The 25,159-nt window shown below is 41.0% G+C and overlaps 1 protein-coding gene across 4 annotated transcripts; it reads left to right on the forward strand.

The window, feature by feature from the left end:
* The first annotated feature begins 125 nt into the window (after positions 1-125).
* mapre1 (microtubule associated protein RP/EB family member 1) lies at positions 126-25,159 on the forward strand. 4 transcript variants are annotated; one of them, XM_062979183.1, is made up of 8 exons: positions 126-276; positions 7,934-8,057; positions 9,945-10,090; positions 12,277-12,484; positions 14,495-14,584; positions 14,782-14,900; positions 17,503-17,655; positions 23,323-25,159. In XM_062979183.1, exons 2-8 carry the CDS (start codon positions 7,937-7,939, stop codon positions 23,377-23,379), a joined length of 894 nt encoding a protein of 297 aa, XP_062835253.1. In that variant the 5' UTR covers positions 126-276; positions 7,934-7,936; the 3' UTR covers positions 23,380-25,159. The 4 variants fall into 4 exon arrangements, with proteins under 4 accessions (XP_062835253.1, XP_062835255.1, XP_062835254.1 ...); XM_062979184.1 differs by having other exon boundaries at positions 235-338; XM_062979185.1 differs by lacking the exon at positions 14,495-14,584 and having other exon boundaries at positions 127-276.

Raw genomic sequence — 25,159 nt, forward strand, 5'->3', positions numbered from 1 at the left:
CCTCCCTCAGAGGCGTTTCCATAGTCACCGAGGAGGCGCGGCGTACTATAAGCCCCGCCCCCTGCGCGATGTATTGCAGTAGGCGGGGGGCGGAGCCACACCCCTTCGTTGGCCACGCCCACACTTCCCTAGTCGCAGTGGCGAGCCCCGCCCCTTGCGTGACAGAGGCGTAAGAGGCGCGGCTTTGGAGCCGGCTCTTTCCGGTGACGCCACTTCCGTTTCTGCCACACCTGACGTCAGATCCCGGGCCTGGCGCAGGCGGGGCCGGTTTGAACGGTAAGTGTCTGAGGGAGAAGGCGGCGAAGAGGAGGCGGGCAGGCGGCTGAGGAGACAGGCCGGTGAGGCGTGCCGGGCAACGCCCTTCCCTATGTTTAGTACTAGAAGGACGGAGACTGTGTGTGAATGAGGGGTTTTTATTTGCATATATGCTAATGATGCCGCGGGCGTGTCTGGGAACAGCTGAGGGAGGCAAGAAGGCGGCCGGGGAAGCGTGAGGGAGTCGTCGCCGGGCTCAGGGCTTTCCAGGCCGGCATGGAGGCACGCCTTGGGGCGGGTGTAGCCAGGCCTCGCCCTGACCTGAGTGGCCCTGGCTCGGCGGCCCCTTAAAAGGCCTCTCTAAGCGCCAGGCCTCGGCTCTGACTATGATTTTTTTTCCTTTTAGGCCCAAACGCTTCTCAGTTGAGTCCAGAATGGTGTGGTGCTCAAGGCGGTTGTAGAGGGAGGGTGTGTGTTTTGCATTCAACTATTAATACCCTGTTTCCCCTAAAATAAGACCTCCCCAAAAAATAAGACCTAGTAGAGGTTTTGCTGAATTGCTAAATATAAGGCCTCCCCCGAAAGTAAGACCTAGCAAAGGTTTTGTTTGGAAGCATGCCCAGCGCCCACCAAACAAAACACCATACCATGTAGGATTGGTAAATGTACTTACCAGTTGTTCATGGAAATAATGGTAGTAACAAGAAATTCTTGACAGAAGTCACAGTTTGTCTGGTTTTGTTATGTTGGTTTGTGATGACAACTACTGTACAGTATAGAATAAATGTTCATTTTTTTGTTCAACAATAAATGTGAATTCTTCTTGATGGAAAAATAAGACATCCCCTGAAAATAAGACCTAGCGCATCTTTGGGAGTAAAAAATAATATAAGACACTGTCTTATTTTCGGGGAAACACGGTAGGGATTGTCATATAGTTGGCCCCTCATTGGTTAGCATTAGTTTAAACCATTATTAAACCCCATATGGCCCTCATATAATAGCCCTCCACCTTTGCTAGAATTAAGGATGCAGGCCTCTTGAAAAAGTGAGATGCTGATGGTTATAATATCTTTCTTCTATATATATAAAAGGGTAATGGAATCACGGCACCGGACAAAACAACTAAACTTAAACACCCCACAACCTTGAAAATTGACAGCACAACCTCTCATCCACGCCTCTACATTCATACAACAAAAAGAAAAGAAAAATTAAGTCCTAGCCACAGCAACGCGTGGCCGGGCACAGCTAGTAATAGTAATCATTACAAGTCATTATTAAACCCATTATGGCCCTCATGTAATAACCATCTACCTTTGCTAGAACTAGGGACACAGGCCTCCTGCAAAACTGAGAAACCAATAATAATAATAAGTTATAGTAACATGAAACCAATAATAATTCTCCACATTTGCTAGAGTTAGGGACACAGGCCTCCTGCAAAACTAAGAAACCAGTAGTAATAATAATACAGTAATAATCATAATAATAATTTTAATAAAGTGATAGCAACATGATGCCACTAATAGCCCTCCACCTTTTCTAGAATTAAGGATGCAGGCCTCTTGCAAAAGTGAGATGCTGATGGTTATAATGATATAATACTAATAATAGCAAGCCATTATTAAACCCATTATGGCCCTCATGTAATAACCCTCTACCTTTGCTAGAACTAGGGACACAGGCCTCCTGCAAAACTGAGAAACCAATAATAATAATAATAAGTTATAGTAACATGAAACCAATAATAATTCTCCACACTTGCTAGAGTTAGGGACACAGGCCTCCTGCAAAACTAAGAAACCAGTAGTAATAATAATACAATAATAATAATACTAATTTTAATAAAGTGATAGTAACATGATGCCACTAATAGCCTCCACCTTTTCTAGAATTAAGGATGCAGGCCTCTTACAAAACTGAGGTGATGAGATGATGATTGTGATAATAATAATCATCATTATCATTACAAACCTCCACCTTTGCTAGAATTAGGGGCACAGGTCTCCTGAAAAAGTGAGAAACCAATCTAGTAGTAGTAGTAGTAGTAATAATTATAATAACAACAACAACAGCAACCATTATGAAACTCATTATGGCCCTCACATAATAGCCCTCCACCTTAGCTAGAATCAAGGACGCAGGCCTCCTGAAAAAGTGAGATTACGAGGAGGATGATGATAATAACAACTCCCTATTGTCTTCACATAATAGCCCTCCACATTTGCTAGAATTAGGGATACAGGCCTCCTGCAAAAGTGAGAAGCCAACGACAACAATAATAATCAGTGATAGTAGCATGAAACGAATAATGATGGTGATGATTGATAGTAAAATGATGCCAATAATAGTAATCCTCATTTGCAAAAACTGTGAACACAGGCCTCCTGCAAAACTGAGAAACCAATAATAATAAGTAATAACACGAAACCAATAATAATTCTCCACATTGCCTAGAGTTGGTGGCATAGGTCTCCTGCAGAAGTGAGAAACCAATAATAATAATAAAGTGATAGTAACATCATGCCAATAATAGCTTCCACTTTTGCTAGAATTAAGGATGCAGGCCTCTTGCAAAAGTGAGATAATGTTGATGATGATGATGGTGGTGATGATGATGATGATAATAATAATTACAAGCCATTATTAAACCCATTATGGCCCTGATATAGTAGCCTCCCACCTTTGCTAGAACTAGGGACACAGGCCTCCTGCAAAACTGAGAAACCAATAATAATAATAATGATAATAATAATAAGTAGTAGTAGTTACGATATATAGTAACATGAAACCAATAATAATTCTCCACATTTGCTAGAGTTAGGGACACAGGCTTCTTGCAAAACTGAGAAACCAATAGTAATAATAATAGCAATAGGTGATAGTAACATGATGCCAGGAATAGTCCTTATTTGCTAGAACTAGGGACACAGTGCAAAAGTGAGATGATGATGGTGATGATGATAATAATTATATTAATAATTACAACCCAGTATTAAACCCATTATGTCTCACATTATCGCTCTCCATCTTTGCTAGAATTAGGGGTATAGGTCTCATGCAAAGGTGAGGTGATGATGATGATAATAACAACAATAATAATAGCAATCTATTATGAAACTCTTTATGGACCTTATATGATAGCCCTCCACCTTTGCTAGAATTAGCAAAAGTGAGATAATGATGATGATAATAATGATAATAATTACAAACCATTATGGAATCCATTATGGCCCTCACATAATAGAACTAGAACCAGGGACACAGGCCTCCTGCAAAAGTGAGAAATCAGTAGTAATAATAATAATAATCAGTGATAACCAATAATAGCCCTTTACTAGAATTAGGGACATAGGTCTTTTGCAAAAGTGAGGTAATAGTAAGGACACAGGCCTCCTGCAATAGTGAAAAACCAGCAATAATAATAGTATGATCCTTGGGAGTCTTTCAGTGATACTCAGCCCTCCACATTCACAGCAAAAGTGAAAAACTGCATTTTTTTTTTACCTGAGAGGACACACCTCTCTAGAGATCTCTGGGTTTTCCTGGAGGCACTAGCAATTTCTCTGCAGAGCATTTTGGTCAAATCCACCCAAAGTCCAGCCCACAAATCTCCGGGTTCTTCAAAGTATAGGATTGTGTTGCATAAATGTCCAGAGGATCTCTCAGATCCTTCAGCCTGACTCTTGATCCCTTGACCAGAGCAGTTGCCGTGGAGGACTGAAAGAGAATAATCCAATATGAGGAGAAAAAAATGGTTTATTTGTGTTTTATTCAAAGTCAAATGAGAAGGTTTTTTAACTTAGATTGTGTGGACAAAAACAAGCCAACTTCTGCAGCCCGGTTTAGGCAGCCCCAACAGTAGATATTGCACTGTTTTAACAGCGTGAACAGAATCTAGGGCCAATTTCAGTTTAACAACCCCCATTCTGGGGTTATCTCCTTGCTGTAAGGCTGATGTACCCATTATGAACAAAATACTCCAATCTGAGGATCACATAGTACACAATGCATCACAGGAGGTGATCCCAGCACTGCTTTCAAGCAGAAATTGCCCTCGGCATAGAATCTCCTCCCTGAGTAGACACAGGTCTTGTGAAAGAGATAAGGATTCACGTAAGAGATTCAGGAGACTGTATTACCATTCCTTCTTCCTTTTACAGATGAATTAGCCGCCTTTCTTTTTTTCTCAAGATGAAACTCAGGCATGTGAAGGTCTGCAAAGCTAAGCAGAATCTTTGCTCCTTTACTGAACAAAGTAGGCCAAGGCTGAAGGAATAGCAAAAGGGATGTGACTCCTCTGATAACTTTTTTCCCTATTCAAACTCACTGCAGACAGAATCTTGTCAAGATGACAAGTCTGCCCTAGAGAAATCCAGCTTGTCCATTATAGCTTTGCCCAAACCAAACACCCCCATGGCATTGTATTCTGGCTGATTGGGGAAATGTAGCAAAGTCAAGACATATTCAGCTTTGGATGGGAGAGCAGCAGATAAAACAGGTGGCCCTCCACATTTGCTGTTAGTAAAAAAAACACAAAGAAATTGCTATTTTTTTTTATCTGAGAAAACGTATCTAGGATTTTTTTGGCTCTTCCATAAATAACTCTTAAGGCTGACTTCATCTGGAAGGTGACTACAGAAATGCACTGGATGACTTAGTTTCCTAGAAAAATGTTCTCTCTAGAGCCTCCGGCATGAAATTGTCCACAGAGTCGCACTGGAAAACCTAGAGATTCCTAAAAAGAACATTTTTAATTAAATCCATGATTAATCAAATAAGCAAAAGTGGAGGGACAGATGTAGCAGGAATCTACATGTGGGGCTGGCAATGCATTGTGTCCAAAGCCATGGAAACTGTTGCCACTCAATGCAATGACTGGCCAAGGGTCTCACTCAGTGGAAAGCAGCTTCTTGTCTCCTTAAGGAATGCTGTATGGTGGATCTGGTGGATCTGCAGGGCTGTGCTTCCAAGATCCTGTGCAGACACACAAAAAAACCCCATACGATTAAAATCACAGAATGGGAAGAGATCCCCAGGGCCATCCAGTCTAACCTCTTTCTGCCAGGCAGGAAGTCACCATGCAAGCCCTTCTGCCAGACGGCGATCCAGCCCCTGCTTAAAAACCTCTTCTTTCTATCTCAAGGGAAAGGACGAATGAGACAGAAGGGCACAGAATTTTGCCTTTACTTCATGTACACTGCCTTGAGTCCCTTCAGAGATGAGAAAAGCAGTATAAAAGAGCAATAAATAAGAAAAATAATTTCCCTGCTGTGGGAAGACACCTTCGTAGCATTATTATGCGTTATCCTTTCCACATTGGCCAGTTTCACTTGGGCAGATTTGATTATTCACCTATTTGATTAAAATTTCTTTCATGAATCCTTATCTCTTTCACAAGGTCAGTGTCTGCAAAGGGGGAGAGAAGTTATGCGGAGGGCATTTTTTTCTGATTCAAAGCAGAGCTGAGATCTCTTTTGATTCATTGTATGCAGTGTGATCCTCAGATTGGGAGTGTTTTGTTCATAAAGGGTACATCAGCCATATAGCAAGAAGATAACCTTCAGTTAAACTGAAGTTAGCCCTTGATTCTGTTGACACTATTAAAACAGTGCAAAATCTACTGTTGGGGCTGCTTGAATCAGGCTACAGAAGTTGGGTTATTTTGCCCATACAGTCTAAGTTAGTTCCTATAAAAATCTTCTAATTTGGCTTTGAATAATAAAAAAGCAAGCCATTCATGCTCCTACATATTATGGACTTGTATTGTTTTATGTTTTTGGCACATGAGCAAAGTACTATCAAGATGAAATACAGGAAAAGTTAAAATAATGCATGAGCAAGCAAGTGGGAGGCATTGAGAAGGCATTCTGATACATGAAAGTTTATTGCCATCTCATTGTAAAGGCAGCATTGAAGACTTCAATATTCCAGCCTTGTCTGAGTATTGGCAACAAAGAGGCAAGGACCACCTCTTTAGCGAGATAATTTATTGTTGTTTAATGTGCTATGATTTGTTGTTCTATTATATTTTGTTATATTGTATTGTTCTGGGCATGGCCCCATGTAAGCCGCCCCGAGTCCCCGTTGGGGAGATGGTGGTGGGGTATAAATAAAGATTATTATTATTATTATTTTGTGGTTTTATGACCTCTACCAAAAAGGCTGGATCTTCATGGTAAGCAAAGGACTTCAAGATAGAATTTTAATGTATATTATGACTCCATATATCTTGGAAGGATATCTTTTAAGACCCCCAGTGGATACCTGAAACTGCAAATAATAGATAACCCTATATTTTATAGAGTTGGAAGAAACCACTAGGATCATCCAGTCCACTGATTTGTTCATTGTGGTTTAGGTCAGAAGCACATTGTAGATAGTATCAAAAAACCTAGAGATGCCTACAGGCACTTCTGGGGAGAAAGTTTTTGGAGTATTGATTAGTAAAACTGGATGTCAAGTAGGTGTTCTGGACAGACAGGGTAGTACAGGTTAAGTCAGTCCATAGGTGATTTCATATACAGCAGGCGTGGGCAAACTTTAGCCTTCCAAGTATAACCTTTAGACTTCAAACCAACCATGGCAAACTTTGGCTCTCCAGGTGTTTTGGACTTCAACTCCCACAGTTCCTGATAGCCAGTAGGCTGTTAGGAATTGTGAGAGTCAAAGTCCAAAACACCTGGAGGGCCAGTTTGTCCATGCCTGATATACAGCATCTTCCTTGATGTGGACTGCTACATTAATTTACCTCCTAAAATGTCATATTTGATCTAGAGGACTTAGAAATTCTTCTATAGGTATCTTCTAGGAATTTGAGAGGCTCTCTAGGGCCACTCTGTAGTAACTTTCGAGGAAGATTTGTCATAATATTTGGTATCTATAGCAGAGTAGCGTGCAGCATAGGCAGTGCTATGTATGAGCTTATAGTAAGAAACAGGAGGGAAAAATGCACAGGATGCTCTAGTAAGGCTTTAAAAGGGAAATACCTGTTATTGTTGCAGGTAATACATCTCAGATAAAAAGAGTAGATAGACAAAAGAAAGTTACCTTGTTTGGCCCAAGAGACACTAATGCTGACTCTTTATACTTTTGTGTGTAAGACTCCTTGAGGCAGAGGGGAATCCTATGGTACTCCTTTCTCAAACAAAGGGTCATAAAGCACTAAAGGTTTTTCCATAAAGGCTTTTGGGAAGAAAGGGGAAGTCACTTCTCCATAAAAGTAGGAAGCAAAGATACCTTGAGTTGCACAGACCTAGGAAACACAGGTGAAATGAAGATAGCAGGCATGCACCATAGACTTCCTTCTGTCCCTAAATGCTACAAGTGTTGATGCTTTTTCACTTCAAACAATGATACCATCTAATTGTCTAGAGGACCTAGCACATTTCTAGAGAGATCATTTCCCCCCAGACACAGATATAGATTCGGTGGTTATGGGGATTTGACTGTGCTTTGTGAGTGAAGGCTTAGCACATTTGCAGAGCTGATGGATTTCAGAGAGATGGCTGGACTGTCTCCGGTTCAGTGATTCTGAGGATGCCCCTCTTACAAGGGATGTGACTGAGAAAGTGCATTGTTTGCCTTCAAGTGTCTGATAGGACCATGGAAGGTGTGGTGGCAGCTCCTTTTACTAGCCTCTATGTAAACAAAATGCTTTCTTGTTTTTCTTCAGAAAATGGCAGTTAACGTTTATTCCACCTCAGTGACAAGTGACAACTTGAGTCGACATGACATGCTGGCCTGGATTAACGAGTCGCTACAGTTGAACTTGACAAAGATAGAACAGCTTTGCTCAGGTAAGTCAGGGGCCGAGAGAGGAAACTTCCTTGAGGCTATGAAAACATAGTTTATTTTTCCTTTAGAGAGCCACAAGAACTCACTCTCAACAGGGTAATGGTTTGCTGGTTTATGACTGAATTGTTTTCCATGTTTGGGGTTAGGAATGATTTATTTTTACAGTGAAGTAAGTGGAACAGGCCTGTTACCTATTTTGTTGCTTGCTTGAACCATCTGCTTGTTCCTTATCTTGCAGATCATTTCTTTTGGCATAATCTGTGAGAAATAATTTTTGGGTGAAAGTCAAAGAGCAAATGTGTGTCAGGGCTGCTGGCAGTTCTGTAGTACTGGATAGTCCCTATTTTCTGGACAAGTTGGTGGAGGGAAAGGCAAAATCCTACTTGTTCCTACACCTGAGTCCCAACACTTGCCTTTAAAAGGGAGCTTTGCAGTTTAGTAGAAGAGAAAACTTGGTCCTGTTTTTTTAAAGTCATATATTGTTTCCAGCGGAAGGGAATGTACTAATGGACAGCTTCTGCAATGTAACCAAGGCTTGGAGGGAATGCATCCATAGTGATAGCTGCAAATGTTATGCTTAAATGAGCCATGCCTTTTAAAAGGATTAATATTGGATTTGATCTAAGATGAAAGCCAAATAAGAAAAGCAAAGAGAGACCGAAGTGAGTCTCAATGCAGAAGAGCAATAAATGAAAGGTTCTCAAATGAGACAAGACAGTGAGTCAGACATCTTAGGGAGAAGGTGCTGACTGCTATTACAGGAATTCGTTTTACAGAAATTGAGGGTGTACAGTATGGCAAATGTATTCTTAGGATGAAGATATCCTTTAATATAACCATGTGAAGCTTTATTACTTTCATCCATAACTAAGTGGCTATTATTTTGAGGTCCCTTTGTGGATCAGGCAAGGGAAGCTTTAAATGGCAGAAAGAGAGGGAGAGGGGGGGGGGCGGGCTTGTAAGAACTGGGAAGGAAAGGATTGCCTTGGTTGGAATGGATGGGTTATGGAGAAGGCAAACCTGACTATGAAAACAAGATGGATTAGTTGATTGGGTTTCATTGAAGGAACTGATCGCTACGATGGAGTAAAACAGACTGAAGAGAGCTTTTCTTCAGTGTCAACTGGTTCAAAAGCAGCAATCTAGTAAGGCATTTTACATCAGCTAGGAAGAGTGTATCCAAAAGTTTAGGTGGCACAAGCATTGTGGAGTTGGTCCTCCACATTTGAGGGCTTGACTTTTCTGGATTTGACTGCAAGTGTTCGTTGTCAAGCCTGGACAATTTGCGGCCTTCCAGGTGTTCCTGACCATTGGACAAGCTGGCAGTAGGGGCTTCTGGGAGTTGGAGTCCCAAACACTTGGAAGGTTGCAGGTTGAAGGATCTTGCATCTGAAGATCCCTAGAAGGTTCTTAGTGCTATTCTTCTGCAGTCTGGTAATTGTGGGATGTAATTCTCCACGATGGAATAAGCAGGTCACTGGCACTGACATGTCAACAGCTCAGCACTGACAATCCCAGTTTGTGAAGTCTGTTTTGTAATTGGTGCCCTTGTATCCAAGACGTCAGGCCAGGGGATTAATTGGGTGATTAAAGGCATGACGTTTCTTACTCTTTTAAGCAACACTTTGTTTCTTGGATGCAGGATTCACTTGTGAAAACAGTAGTTTGTAAGGGTTCTACAATCTTCCTCTGATTATATACTATTTCTGAGGCTTTATCACAGGCATGCGCAAGCTTTGGTCCTCCAGGTGTCTTGGACTTCAACTCCCACAATTTTTAACAGACTACTTGCTCTTAGGAATTGTGAGAGTTGAAGTTCAAAATACCTGGAGGGCCAAAGTTTGCCTGTGCCTGCTTTGTCGTCACCAAGGCATTGTTTTTCTTTCCAGGTGCTGTTTACTGCCAATTTATGGACATGCTCTTCCCTGGCTCCGTAACACTCAAAAAAGTGAAATTCCAGGCAAAGTTGGAACACGAATACATCCAAAATTACAAGGTCCTACAAGCAGGTTTTAAGCGGATGGGTGTTGACAAAGTAAGCATCCTTGCCTTTGATATGTTTTGATTTTGGTTTCAGAATACTGGTCTGAAGCATTCATTATTCTCTTGAGCAATGCTTGGCCTTTCCACTGAAACTGGGTTCCTGTCAGCCCCCAGGCGCTATTGGCTTTCCTAATTTCCTCAACAGAAATCCGCATTGAGCTATTTTAATTGGTTTCTTACAGGTTTGCTTGGTTTCATCTAGATGGATTTCTGCAGATATGACTGAAGGGCATCTTCTTTAAAAGTTGTGCCTTTCTGCCTAGTTCATCCAGCTAAGATGTATAAATACAGGACTAGCTGTTGAGCTAAATAACAAGAAGCGTATTCAGAATTCATAGAAATCACAGAATTATATTTCTCAGCCTCTTAGAAAACATTTTCCCATCTCGAAGATCCCTTTTTTGTTAGAACCCCTTCTTCTGAAGCTTTTTTTTGGATGCAAGCAGACAACCACATCCCACTTCTTCATATATGTAGTTCATCAGATATGATCAGCCCATAATATCATTACCCTATTAATCTCTTGACATAAATGTGTCACGGGGAGATTCGAATAGAAGAAATGTAAAGTTGCTTCTCTGAAGGTGGGGGCTTCTCCTCTAAGCCAGGAACTAGCTACAAAAATTTTCATTGTTGGCATGAAATATGCCAGTTAGGAAAAGCAATTGTTGGTAAAGGGAAAAGAGACACTTTCAGCTTCTCTACTGGGGCCAAAACTGCTATATCCCACTACTCCAAGGCATACAAAAAGATGTTAACGAGGGCAAATGTTTGTGGTGCTGAGAAGGCTAGAAAGCAAATGCAGGGAGGGAGGAAGGACTCTGGAGACATAAAATAAAATAGTCAACAAGGGAGACTTGCATAGCTACTCTTCCGTGTATAATTTCTTTTGAGATTTTCCTTTTCCTTGAGTGCAATAGATATTAGGCTTGTGTTTGCCACACTTTTCGATTGGTCCTTGATGCCCTGATAAAAATAGCAAAGGAGGATTCTTCCTTATCAAGTGGGAAGGCTGCCACACCAGAACTGTGAAGCTTGTGGCATTTTAATCTTGACTAGCAAGGCAAAATGTTCCGTCTTGTGTTCTTTCTCTTGTATCAGGATTTCTGCTTGGACCTTGAGCAAGTCTATGTTCAGTGTGATTTTTTTCCCTCATTTATTTCCTTGTAATTTAACAATCTGTTTTTCTTCAGAACATTGTTTTTTGTTTGGTAGTGATGGTGGATGTTTTTGGACCAAGGGCAGGCTATTTTGCCCTAATTATAACGGCCAAATGACAACATGCACAGCAACCAAACAGGCAGGAATAATTTTTAATGATGTTTTCCTCCTGTTTCTGAAGCTAATGGAACAGTGAACCTACTGAGATCTGCAATGTGTTTGTAATCATCTCTTAATTCCCAGATGACAGGTACAAGGTTGCCCTGGATGAAACTGCCATATTTACTGAAAGGAGAAATGCAAAACGTTTTGAGTAGGCCTGCTGATGTCCTTTCCTGGGTCACATCAAATGTAACAAGGGAGACCTCAGAAGGCAAATGGCAGCAATAAGGAGAACGGGCCATTTGGGAAAGCAGTGGAGGGCACAGTTAAATATCCGCTAGTTCCCCAGAATCAGCCCTCCCTGCTGTTTTTAAGAATTGCAGTGTATCCTGTTCACAGAAGTCCTTGCTTGTCCTTTTTTCATGTTTATATCCCGTAGTTGTAGTGCATATAATTAGTCAAATCTCTCTTGAATATTACCACTAATTCCTTTGCTTTCGGGATGCTTCTCGAACGACTTGGCTATGTTGTTTTGTTCAGGGAAAGGGATGTTGCTTTGATATTCTAGCTGTCCTGGTTGCCTCCCCAGCCCTTTGTTTTTCACTCTAGTGAACAAACTAGTGAGAGGAAAATTCCAGGATAACGTTGAATTTGTTCAGTGGTCCAGAAAATTCTTTGAGGCCAATGACAACAGGAAGGACCATGACCCTGGGGCAGCCAGGCGGGGAGCTTGTTGCAGTAGGAATCTGGTGGGAGTCTCAAATCTACCTGTATCCTCGTTTTTGGCTCAAGTTTCTAAAGGAATCTCTTTTTTAAAAACTTGAGCTCAGGAGCTGCATATTTTTGCAAAACCCCGTGTTCTGAGATGTCCTTTTTGCCTCTCTGCCTGAAATACACTCAACTTTGTCTCCTCAGATAATCCCTGTGGACAAATTAGTGAAAGGAAAATTCCAAGATAACTTTGAATTTGTTCAGTGGTTCAAAAAATTCTTTGATGCAAACTATGATGGGAAGGACTACGATCCGGTGGCAGCTCGGCAAGGCCAGGAGACAGCGCCGACCCCGCCGATGGTGGTCCCGATTCTGAATAAGCCTAAGAAGAACCTTGCTCCTTCCGGCACAGGTAATGGCGACACCTGGAAGAAAAACTAGCCTGTCTTTGCAGTTCAGATCACAGAGTTGAAAGAGACCCTAAGAAACATGCAGTCCAACACCATTTGTTCCATGCAGTCAAAGCCCCACCAACAGATAGCCATTCAGCCTCTGCTTAAGAGAAGGAGAGTATCATACTCTTAGGCAACATACTCCATTACTGAACTGCTCTTACCATCTGGAAGTTCTTCCTAATGTTTAGGTGGAGTTTCTTTTTCCTGCCATTCTATGTCTTAGCCTCTGGAGCAGCAGAAAACAAGCTTTCCTCTTCCTCAAAGGGTCTTCCTTTTCAATATTTAAACATGGTTGTTATGTCACTGTTCAGTCTTTTTTTACTCCAAGATAAACATCCTCAGCTCCCTTAGCCCACTTCTCATATGAATCCATGGCTTTCCAGCCCTTTCACCTTTTGGTTGCCCTTCTCTGGACACCTTTCCAGATTGTCCATTAACTTAAAGATAACACTTTGTAAGATGGTCTAAATTCTAAGCATATACAGTTGAAATCATTTTAATTTTAATACTCTAAATACATCACTCAGTCTTGACACTATACTCCTATTGATGCCCATAATGTAATAACACATTTGTTGCATAATAGTCACATCTTTTATCTCCTTTTTATCAAATAAGGGAGTGTGACTATTATGTGATCTGTCTTTTATTATCTAGTTTCTGATTTAAAAAATAATAATCTGTCTTACATCCAAAAGGAAAAAGGAAGGGGATGATCCAGCCTCAAACAGCTTCATTTCTGTGTGTTGTCGAAGGCTTTCATGGCTGGAATCACTGGGTTGCTGTGAGTTTTCAGGGCTGTAGGGGTATGTTCCAGAAGCATTCTTTCCTGCCGTTTCGCCCACATCTATGGCAGGCATCTTCACAACCTCTGACGATATCTGCCACAGATGTGGGCAAAATATCAAGAGCGAATGCTTCTGGAGTATGGCCATAGCAAAACCTACAGCAACCCAGCTTCATTTCTGTTTATTTTTTTAAACTGTGGAGACATTTGGGTCTGATTCCCCTTTTCTCTCTTCCTTTGTTCTCTGAAGATAAGGTAATTTGCAAAATCTGAGATGAGGAAAGATCCTAGCTTTAGAGAGCTCAATTTCATAGTTTTTAAACTGCCCTGCCTTTGGGAAAAAAGGAAGGAAGGGGAGATTAGCTCCCAACAGATTTGCGACTATTATATGAGAAACACAAAAATTATTGCAGCCCAAAAAATGGGTGTGTGACTATTTTGCAGTGGTGAAATACAAACATTTTAATGCTCCACAGTGAGTGAAGGGAGTTGTTCAAGGGTGGATGCTGCAGCTGCTTTTGCCTGCAGTCAGTATCACGGGCTTTACATAGGGGAAAGGCAGGCAAAGAGGCAACAATGCTCAGGAGATTCATCACCACAGTGAATGCCGTGTCTCATGTGCCTGTGTGTAATAACTTGTGCCATGTGTAAAGCTAATGTTTGGGCTGCTGTTGACTCTGGTAGTTTCCTGTCTGTTGCACAAGGACTCCAGCCTCAAAAGAGGAACTGAAAGGCAGTCATGTCAAGACGTCCCTTTAATTCAGATCTTCCTCAGTCACCGAGCTGGAAAGGAGAAGGACTCTTATGTGTAATTTAGGACCAAATTATATTTTAGTGATCTCAGGTCTTGCTGTGTGAAATGGAAGTGAGGAAATAGTGCCCCTCCCAATCGTTTTATAACCTTAAGCCTCAAGTGTAAACAAAGTCAGTGAAAAGTTGCACTATGTATGTCTCAAGGTGATTCCTGGAGCAATATAATAGTTCAGAACAGCCCTCTAACTGCTCCATGTCCTTACATGCCTGCAATTGCTTCCATCCCAGAAGTATTAATCAGAAATTGATCCCCCCACACACACTTATGGAACTCAATTTGGGCCAGTAATACACAAACAACTTGCCACGAGGGCCACAATTGCCCTCAGCCTGCTACATAACATCTAGAACCGTGTTCCTTTTGTAGATGCCATTTTCGTGCAATCTTCAGAGCTGAAAGCAGCAAGAGCAGAGCCCACTGCTGCCACCAGAACTCCAAAGAAAACTGCTCTGATTGGTAATAATCACTTAGTAGGGAGAAGCCATTCTCTGAACTGTCCTTTTGGGGTTGTAGAGGTGCTTTCTTCTTGCAGCGCACAGGAGTCTCCACACATCAGGTGCCTTTCACTTTGGTGGCTGATACACAAAGGGATTGGTGGAAGCACCCTTTTCTAGAGTTCAGTGCAGTGCAGCTCATATCCTTCTGTGTTGCAGCTCCAACAAGACCCATGGTTGCGCAGAGAACAACAGTGGCGAACAAAACTGCACCTGGGATGGTGAAAAAGGCTCCTGCTGGAATTGGAGAGGACGAATCTGCCGAACTGATTCAGCAGGTGGGTTTCCGTTGGGCAGAACGGCTCAGCAGAGAAGTTTTGTTGTAGTTCAGGTATAGACAGACTTTGTCTCTCCCTCCAGGTGTTTTGGACTTCAGCTCCCACAAGGCCTGTGTTAGACAGGGTCACACTCTCCCTGAATATTCAGGTTTGCAGCTTGGGTGTTCTCCTGGACTCATCACTGACCCTGGAGCCCCAGGTATAGGTGGTGGCCAGGGGAGCCTTAGCACAATTAAAAACTTGTGCACCAGTTGTGCCCGTACCTTGAGAAGTCTGATCTGGCCACTTGTCACATCCAGACTAGATTACTGTGATGCGCTCTGTGTAGGGCTGCCCTTGAAGACTGTTCAGAAGCTTCAACTGGTACAAGGATCTGCTGCCAGGCTGCTCACTGGAGCGCCATACAGGGAACAACCCCCCCCTCCCCTTTTGCGGCAGCTCCACTGGCTACCAGTTTGCTTCTGGGCACAATTCACCCCTGTTAGGTGAGAAGGGCGGGGTAGAAATACTGTAATAAATAATAAATAAATTCAATGTGCTAAACTTTAAAGCCCCTCAATGAGGGACAGAGGGCAGGATATAAAACAAAGTAAATAAATAAATTCCAAAGAGTCGGTAGGCTGTTAGGAATTGTTGGAGCTGAAGTTTGCCCAGGCCTGGTCTAGGCACTATCCTAGTTTATGACTTTTTGTGTATGTATATACTAGTGTATGATATTTATCATTTGCTGCTTAGAGTCTCCTTTTTTGGAGGAGAGGAAGCGAGATATAAAAACATTTAATAATTGCATGCTGCCACAGAAATTGTCTGCCCTTCCTATTGTGCAGAATTAGGGGATCTAGCATAAGGAAGCAGTTAGGATCAAGTGCGCTCACATTTTTGTAACAACTGGTGAAACGAGTAGAGTACTATCACTTGTCAGTGTTAATGTGGGATTTGTGTATTAGTAGTGTTTAAATGAAATTTGTGTCTAGCATGTATTGCATCATCCAGGAAATGCTATAGTGTGTAAAGAGTTGATTTGGTAAGAAGCTGTATTGACCTTGGATATGTGTCTGGAGCCAGAGAAGAGTGTCCAGACTACAAGTGTGATTGTATCATTGCTGATTGCATCAGATGAGATCTGCTCTGCCTACTGAAGAAGATCTGTGCTGTTTGACTAGAGTGGAAGTCCTATGTCTATTGTCTGCAAGTCTGTTTGTTTTGTCCAGTAAAATTTGTACATACTTTTTAACTTCGTCTCTGACGTACCTTCGTTCTGCGCTCAACTGACATCATACATCTGCTGCTACGCTGTGCGCATTACTCTGACAGTCAGGCCTTAACTTGGCATGCAGGGAAGCACCCTCATACCATGCGCATCAGTCTTGGGCTAAATGCATAGAGCATTGATAGGTACCTTCGTCAGGCAGATTTCCCCCCTGGATGCCATACATTTGGATGCTCACTTGTCCATCCCAAAACTACGTATGTCAAGTTGCATTTGGCCACAATGGCAACTGGAGTTGATATACTTTTCCTTGAAATTTGATTGATACGTACGGTCTTGCAAGTTTGGTATAACTTGGAGCAAAATGCCTCAACTCATGCTGAGAAATTTAAATGAAATCAGTTTTTTTTATCATGTCAGAAGCGACTTGAGAATATGCTGCAAGTCACTTCTGGTGTGAGAGAATTGATGTTGCCCAGGGGACGCCCAGATGTATTAGCTGGGATGCTTCTCTCATGTCCCCACAAGTTAGAGCTGACAGACGTGAGCTCACCCTGTCTCATGGATTCCAACTGGCAACCTTTAGATCAGCAACCCAACCTTCAGGCCAGCTGTTCAGCCGGCAGAAAACTTTAACCCATTGCACCACTTCGGCTCCTAATGAATCAGTGGCTGCATACAAGCCACGAGCCATGTTTTCCTTACTGTTTTCACTGCTAGAAGAATACATTACACCAAGTAACACAATTTTTGTTCCTAGGTTATAAATGTAATTTCCTAATTGCTTCTATCATTAAAACATGGGGAAAATTATTAAACTTCAAAAGCTTTGTTTTTGTGGGACATTTTGCTATAGTTTTCCAATGAATATCTCATAGAGTATCAACCAATTCCACCTAGTTTGTGGCAGCCACAAAAATGAAGTTTCCAGAGTAAAACAGCTATTTTCAAAGCAGGTACCACACTATTAAACAGGAAATAACACTTTCAAACCAGGAACAGATTTTTAAATATATTTTGTTACATGGTGTTATCCTTGTCCTTGCAATCATTTGGATGACCCTGTTGCCTGTGGCTTGGTATGTATGGGTGTTAATGCAGTAAAGAGGAGACACAGAAAATGATGGCTTTTCCTGTATTTATTTCTTCTGGCCACATTGTTGTTGGACTTTGGTAAAGAAATTGGACTCTCCAGATGATTTGTGTCTGCTGTTTTTGCTTTTATTTTGAAATACTGTGTGTTAATACAGTATTTCAGAATTGAAGGTTTAGCTCTGGTGCAGAACAAAGTATTGTCTGCTTGAAAAAGTCATCTCTAGTAAGTTCTATGATTGAAGACTGTGCTGTGGTACCTCTTTTTTGTCAGAATGATTCAAGGACTTTGTTTTGCAGATCAACGTATTAAAGATGACAGTGGAAGACCTGGAGAAGGAAAGAGATTTCTACTTTGGGAAACTGAGGAACATTGAGCTGATTTGCCAGGAGAACGAAGGGGAGAGCGACCCCGTTCTGCAGAGGATTGTGGAGATTCTTTATGCCACCGATGTAAGTCCAAGCGCCTTCCTTATGAAGGTTGAGGGAAAAATAGAAGACACCTCCCATAATTTTGCACTCTTTTACAACATGCATGTAGTCCTTTATCACTTGTTCCAAGGGTTTCTTACTCATTTAGACTTCTTCTTGCTGCCATTCTCTTGGTAAGAATGTCAGTTTGTTAGTAATTCAGTAGACTGGTATATCAAAGTGAACTTGAGTGTTGGATTGCACATAAAACAACATAGTTCCCCTTTCATTTTGGCATAGACACAATGTTTCATCAAACACACGGACCACAAAATAGCTTGCAAGTAACCTGGGCATTTTGCCTAAGATGCTGGTGAATGAGTTTTAACTTGGGGCTGTTCCCCCACCCTCCATTTTAAAATGTTCTTTAGTGTGACATACAGTATTTTAACTGTATTTATTTTTGTTGTGTGCCTTCCTTTGACATATTTTGCACTTTGGCCCAGATCCATGAATTTATCTCTTGTTTTAACATATTTTATGTTGACCTTTTATTACTGTTTTTATTGATGTTGATGTCTTTTGCTTTTGCTTTCATATTGTTGTGTCTGGGCAAGGCCCCATGTAAGCCGCCCCGAGTTCCTTTGGGGAGATGTGGCGGGGTATAAGAATAAAGATATTATTATTTTTGCAGAGAGAAAAATGGCACAAAAGGTGCTGTCTTTTGTACTACCTTTTGTGTCATTATTTTCGGCAGAATATAAGTAAACATTGTAAACACCTTGCATATGATGTTTCTGTTTGCGTTTGTGTTTATTGTATTTACATGCTATACTCAGCATTTCTAACAGCCAAATCATGTTGACCCAGAAACAAAGCCATATTGTGATCCCAGAAGAGTGCGCAAGGGATTAAACTCCAATGCTTTTTTTCACAGTGTTTGGGAATTTGTTGCGAGGCTGCTTTTTCAGCACCAAAAGCCAGTGGGCTGAATTTGTAACAAACCTCAAGAGCCATATAATTATTTGTGTATATTTTTGGTTGTTGAAGGGTGTCCATGTACTAAAATTGCACGCATATTGAGAGGTGGAAGATAGAGTGAACTTGCTGTGCTTTAATACACACAACAAATCCAAAATCCACAACAAAGAAAAACATATATTTCTCAGCATAAGAGTGCCTCAGCTTTACCTCTTTCTCACATTTTTTGATATCAGAGGTAGAAATACTTTGGAAAGAATGGGGATAGGTTTCTACATCACAAGAAAACGGAATGTTGGTTGTGTTTCAACAAATGTTTTATTCCAAACTAGTATTGCACACAGGTGAAATGGAACAGCTAGGTCAGATAAGCCTGGCATATGTGAACAAAAACATGGAAAGATTCTTCCAAAATGCATCTTGGGATTCTTTTATTCCTTTCAATAGCTTATTTTTTTGTTATGATTTCCATTTTGGAGACCAAATTTATTAATCCATACTGTTTTGACATGCCAGGATAGTAGGCGGAGTTGGCTATATCTGTTTTTCCCTTTTATTTCTGTGTCTCTGGTCATATTGATTCCGTAAGTGATTTTGGAGGTAGCTGCTTAGTTTGCCTTTTGTACATAAGCACATACAGCTACAGTAGGACCATTACTTTTGAGACAAAGTGTAGGCCTGCGACTCCCAGATTGTCACTTTTCTTCCTCTTTACGACATCTCTCCTTGATAAAGAAACTCGCAGTGTGTATTTTCTCCATCTTGATTGGCAAAGTACCTCTCCTTTGTGATTTTTGTATTTCGTTGTATCTTGTTGCATTGTCAACACAGCTTCCCTGAGTGTGTTTTACTTTAAAGCAGAGCTTTCCAAACATTTCATGCCTGTGACAAACTTTTAGACCTTCATCATTTTGAGACACAGTAATTCAGTTTTGGTAGCAAACCGGAGATTAAAACAATCCCTTATAAGAGATCCAGATGCATATGTACATGTATTGTGATAGCCAAATGTATGGGGACACAAACTAAGTGGCATGAATTTTAAATTTTATTATATAGAAATCATTTTAATACATGTATTTATAGATTTTTATAATGTTTACGTATTTTATTATTTATTATTAGCAACATTTATATCCCGCCCTTCTCACCCCAAAGGGGACTCAGGCGGTTTACAAGTATATATACATACAATATATTATATTATACGACTGTAATGCAATGTTATCAGTAATATTGCATGTAATATAAATATACAATTATAATAGTGAATTATAATTATTACATTGTATTACATCATATTATTAATATTACATGTGTATACAATATATTATAATAGTATATTATACTATATATAATAATATTATACTATACTAATATATTCTAATTATACTATACCCTATATATATATTATACATTTTAATTATGCTGTAACCTAACTCGAGTCACGAGGCAAGGCGAGTAAGAAATAAAAGTATTATTGTTATTATTACATGAAAACCTTTCATTTATATATTTTAAAATATATGATTTGTAAGATAATAACATGCATTGTCAAGATATTTGTCACTTCTTTGTTACTTTTGTGTACCACACCTATAGATTGCAGTTAACACATTAATGTGTCACGACATACAGTTTGAAAAGCTCTGCTTTAAATTGTGCTATATAAGATGCTCTCCTAGCCTTTCCGTGTTGTGTTTGGTTTATGATCCTCCCCTCTCTATGAAGTTTTAATTGTGGACGGGTTTGAGTACCTTTTCCTCATTGTTTCTGTTGATGCGATCCAAGTGTGGCTTTGAGTGCAAACTTATAGAGATAAAATAAGAAGATATGACTACCAAGCTTGAAAATAGTTGGCAATATTGCTCCTCTCTTTGTTATAGAGGATTTATGAAAAAATTCAAACTTTAATATGTGTGTTTTAGAGATGAAAAAAACGGTGTAATAATTACAATTTTTTTACACTGCCTCTTTTCCTGTCCCCTCAACCTCTCTCTCCTCCCCTGTGATATATATTAGATATTGGTAAAGATGTAATTAACTAGCAATAACTCAATTATTCCCATCCTCCCCTTTTCCTCTTTCTTACCTGACTTTTTCATCTCCTCTCTTTTTGTGTGTAAAAAAAAACATGGAATATATATATATACATACACACACACACACGCACACATACAGACACACAAAATCGCTATTGTTTAACTCGGGCATCAAGACCATTTTGGAATAATTCAGGGTCTTGCTTTCTGACCCATGTTTTTAATGACATTCAAGTCACTGCATCTGAAACCACATAGATCAGTGGTTCTCAACCTGTGGGTGCCCAGGTGTTTTGGCCTACAACTCCCAGAAATTCCAGCCAGTTTACCAGCTGTTAGGATTTCTGGGAGTTGAAAGCCAAAATATCTGGAGACCATGTAGGTTGTGAACCACTGATGTAGGTTGTCTTTGAGAGGTCCAAACAGGTGAAAGTCAGAAGGGGCTGACTTTCTTCAAGCGATTATGGATTTCTTTAGGTGCACAACCACCTTTTGCCAGAAATTCAATGGTGACTCTTTCTTTTAGCTTCAGATTCATGGTTCTAATCAATCAATCTGACAAAGAAAAGGCAGTAACAGTAGAGCAGGGGTCCTCAAATGTTTTAAGCAGAAGGCCGGTCCAGAATCCCTCAGAGTGTTGGGGGGCCAGACTATAGTTTGAAAAAAAATATGAACAAATTCCTATGCACACTGCACATGTCTTAATTGTAGTGCCAAAAAAAAACCTCAATGAAAGAACAATACAATATTTACAAATAACAATTTAAACCAACGTAAACCTACCAGGATTTCAATGGGAAGTGTGGGCCTGCTTCTGGTTAATGAGATAGTCAAAGTAATTAGTGTTGTTGTTGTTGTTGTTGTGTGCCTTCAAGTCATTTTAGACTTAGGGTGAGCCTAAGTCTAAAACTGTGGGCAGTGGCCAGATAAATGGCCTTGGGGGGCCGTGTCTGGCCCACGGGCCTTAATTTGGGGGCCCATGCAGTAGAGTCAGGTTACTTCTATCATACAATGCATAGATAGTCCAGTAGCTGCGAAAGAAATACAAGAATGATGGAAGCATTACTTTTTGACCCACCCCCGCACGCGTGTGTATTATTTATTTATTTGTGACATTTATATCCCGCCCTTCTCACCCCGAAGGGGACTCAGGGCGGCTTACAAGTTATATATACATACAATATATTATATTACTAGCTGTGCCAGGCCATGCGTTGCTGTGGCGAAGTCTGGTGGTATGGGAAATAAAGTATTGAGGAATTGGTGGTAGTTAAGGTAAAGGGTAAGGTTTTACCTTACATTAAGTCCATTATAAATGGGTTATATAGCTGTGTGCAAGGGCCTTGAGTCTACACTGCCATATAATCCAGATAATCTGTATTTTATAGGCAGTGTGGAAGAGGCCTAAGTGAGGCCTAACTCTGCCTGTCCCCTGGGCTGAGTGGGTTGCTAGAAGACCAAGTGGGCAGAGCTTAGCCTTCTAACTGGCAGCAATTGGATAAAAACAATTATTCCTCTACCTCTAATTAGGACTTTATTTTTCTTTTCTTTTTGTTATATCAACCTAGAGGCGTGGATGAGGGATTGTGCTGCCAAGTTTAGTGTTTCTGGGATGTGTAGTTCTGTTTTTTTGTCCTAGGCCGAAATTTCATTACCCTTTTATATATATAGATTAGCATAGCACAATATAAGTATTATTTATTGCTATATTGTACTATACCATTATACTGCAATATAACTAGTAATATTACATGTAATATATAATATGCAATTATAATAGTCTATTATCATTATTATATTCCATTCCATTATAATATTAATATCAATATTATATGTATAAAATATATTATTAGTATAGCATAATAGTAAAAGGTAAAGGTTTTCCCCTGACATTAAGTCCAGTCATGTCTGACTCTGGGGGTTGGTGCTCATCTCCATTTCTAAGCCGAAGAGCCGGCGTTGTCCGTAGACACCTCCAAGGTCATGTGGCCGGCATAACTGCGTGGAGTGCCGTTACCTTCCCGCCGGAGCGGTACCTATTGATCTATTTATTTATTTATTTACAGTATTTATATTCTGCCCTTCTCACCCCGAAGGGGACTCAGGGCGGATTACAATGAACACATATATGGCAAACATTCAATGCCAACAGACAAACAACATATATAGACAGACACAGAGGCATTTAACATTTTTTTCCAGCTTCACGATTCCGGCCACAGGGGGAGCTGTTGCTTCACTGTCCACTAGTGGCTGTACTTCCTCATTCCATTCCTCGTGTTTTGCTGGCAGTTTAATGATGTTGTAAATTAGTTAAATTAGCCTCCCGCATAAAGCGTACCTAAATTTCCCTAATTGACAGATGCAACTGTCTTTCGGGGCTGCATAGGTCAACAGCAAGCCGGGCTATTTAATGGTTGGGGGCTTAACCCGACCTGGGCTTCGAACTCATGACCTCTCGGTCAGTAGTGAGTTATTGCAGCTGGTTACTAGCCAGCTGCGACACAGCCCGGCCCTACTCACTTTGGCATGTTTTCGAACTGCTAGGTTGGCAGAAGCTGGAGCTAACAGCGGGTGTTCACTCCGCTCCAGCATAGTAGTAGTATTATATATTATTATATTGACATAGGAGACATGGTGAAATGATATTAACGCTGAGCTGTGTGTCTGCTCTCTTCCCTTCCAGGAAGGCTTTGTGATACCGGATGAAGGAGCACCACCAGAAGAGCAAGAAGAATATTAATGGTCCACCGACTTTACCAGCAGAGCAGCAGAAGCGTCAGAATTCAGAAATCAGAATTCTTTGCCCCAATCATGTGCTTATCTGTAAAAAAAATACTCCATTGTATTCTTAGAGGACTCACTGGTTTCTTTTCATAATTAAAAACAAAAAAATAAGTACCTCTTCAAGTGCACTTTGCGTAAGTTTAACTACTCCCCTTTCCCCTTCCAATGGGTTTTATTTGAGAGCTCTTTTCTCACTCTTGTTGGCAGAGCAGTATTAACATCTTATTAGATGGTGTCAGTTGGAAGCAAGAGGTTGTTGCATATGCGGAGTTCGGCGGAGTTGCTTGTTTTGTGCCGGCGTCGAAGCGCCGGTTTGTGGAGAGGATTTCCTTTTATTTTTATTTTTTTTCCGGGTTGCTGTATTGTGCTTTTTGTGGGCGGCTGAGAGAGGAGAAGTAGTGTGTCGATGGAGCTGTTTTTTTGGGCCTGAAGGAAGGTTTTGAGCAAAAGAAGAGAGAGCAAAAGTGTGTGGGTTCCAGTGAAAAAGAGATGCCTTAAAGTGGGGCTGGAAAGAAGGCTTCCAGATGCCAAATTCGAAGCAATGTTGATGAGAGGAGATGTTACGTGCTCTAAATGGGGCCAGGGAGGGAGGGACAGAGAGGGAAATTTGGCCTTTGTTTTCGTAAATCGATTTCAAAAGGAGCCACAATGATTCTGTCCGCAGAGATAAAGAGAAAGGAGACCTTGCTTGTCTCGTTCCGAAGGTAGTTTGGTTGTGGTTCAGATGCCCAAAAGGCCTTTTAAATTTTTGCCGAGGAGTGTCTGCTTTCTTCCAAAGCAATAAGGCTGTCGCTATGAAATTATTTTCCCGACCACCTGCTGCTTCCGTGTTAGCAGTCCTTTGAATTTAGTGGCTCTTTCCGATCCTTTCTGCACTCCTTCTCCTTCCTCTTCTTCCAAGCCTGACGATCTAGACTCTAAATGCAGGCATGGGCAAACTTGGGCCCTCCGGGTGTTTTGGACTCCAACTCCCACCATTCCTAGCAGCCTACCGGCTGCTAGGAATGGTGGGAGTTGGAGTCCAAAACACCCGGAGGGCCCAAGTTTGCCCATACTTGTTTTAATGGATCGAATTGTTTGCAGTGCTGCGCTGAGACCGTTCCAGATCTCCGGCTTCTGTCCCTTTGTACGTCCTTCTTTTTAGCCTTTGCCACGGCTCCGTGGAGAAAAGCGGATTGGTGCGCGTTATAACTTGAAATTTTGATGCTGGCGTGGATTTTGGTTATGATTCCAGCTTCCCGTTTCCCGTTCCTCGCCCCCCGTTTTCCCCCCATATATCCACCCGATTGCTGCTCTTTTGGGAAGAGGGCCTTTTTTTCGAGACGTTGGCCAAGGCTAAGCCTCTGCGCTTAGGTGTGTGCGCTTTGTTTTGTTTGCTTCCGGTGGTTATAATAAACGTGTCCTTTTTAAGTGTGTGTAGGAAACGAAGCAAAAGCATTTTATGGTTAAATAACTGTTGTTGTAGTGCATGAAATTCATTTCCCTAAGGAAGAAAAAAAAAATTAAATGCGAATGAATTAATTTCAGAGGAAGACCCAAATCCAACAAATGCCAAATAAAAAAAAAGCAAGCCATTATTTAATTTAAAAAAAGACAAAGACATCGGAGGTGCTATTTCTTCTCGTGGCCTTCTAGATAACTTGTTGCCCTCAACCATTATTCCACCCAGACTCCTCTTGACAGGGTTTTTTCTACTTCTAAGCCGTTTCTAAATAAAGTTCTGTTATTTCAAAGAA

Source organism: Anolis carolinensis, chromosome 4 (assembly GCF_035594765.1).
Source record: "Anolis carolinensis isolate JA03-04 chromosome 4, rAnoCar3.1.pri, whole genome shotgun sequence".
In the NCBI taxonomy this organism is placed as follows: Eukaryota; Metazoa; Chordata; class Lepidosauria; order Squamata; family Dactyloidae; genus Anolis; species Anolis carolinensis.

Excerpts from the sequence above, each read along its gene's own strand:
- mapre1 (XM_062979183.1), top strand. The coding sequence starts at position 7,937 with ATGGCAGTTAACGTTTATTCCACCTCAGTGACAAGTGACAACTTGAGT. Across the intron at positions 12,485-14,494 it reads CCTTGCTCCTTCCGGCACAG|ATGCCATTTTCGTGCAATCT; the intron begins GTAATGGCGACA and ends TTCCTTTTGTAG. Across the intron at positions 14,585-14,781 it reads AAAGAAAACTGCTCTGATTG|CTCCAACAAGACCCATGGTT; the intron begins GTAATAATCACT and ends TCTGTGTTGCAG.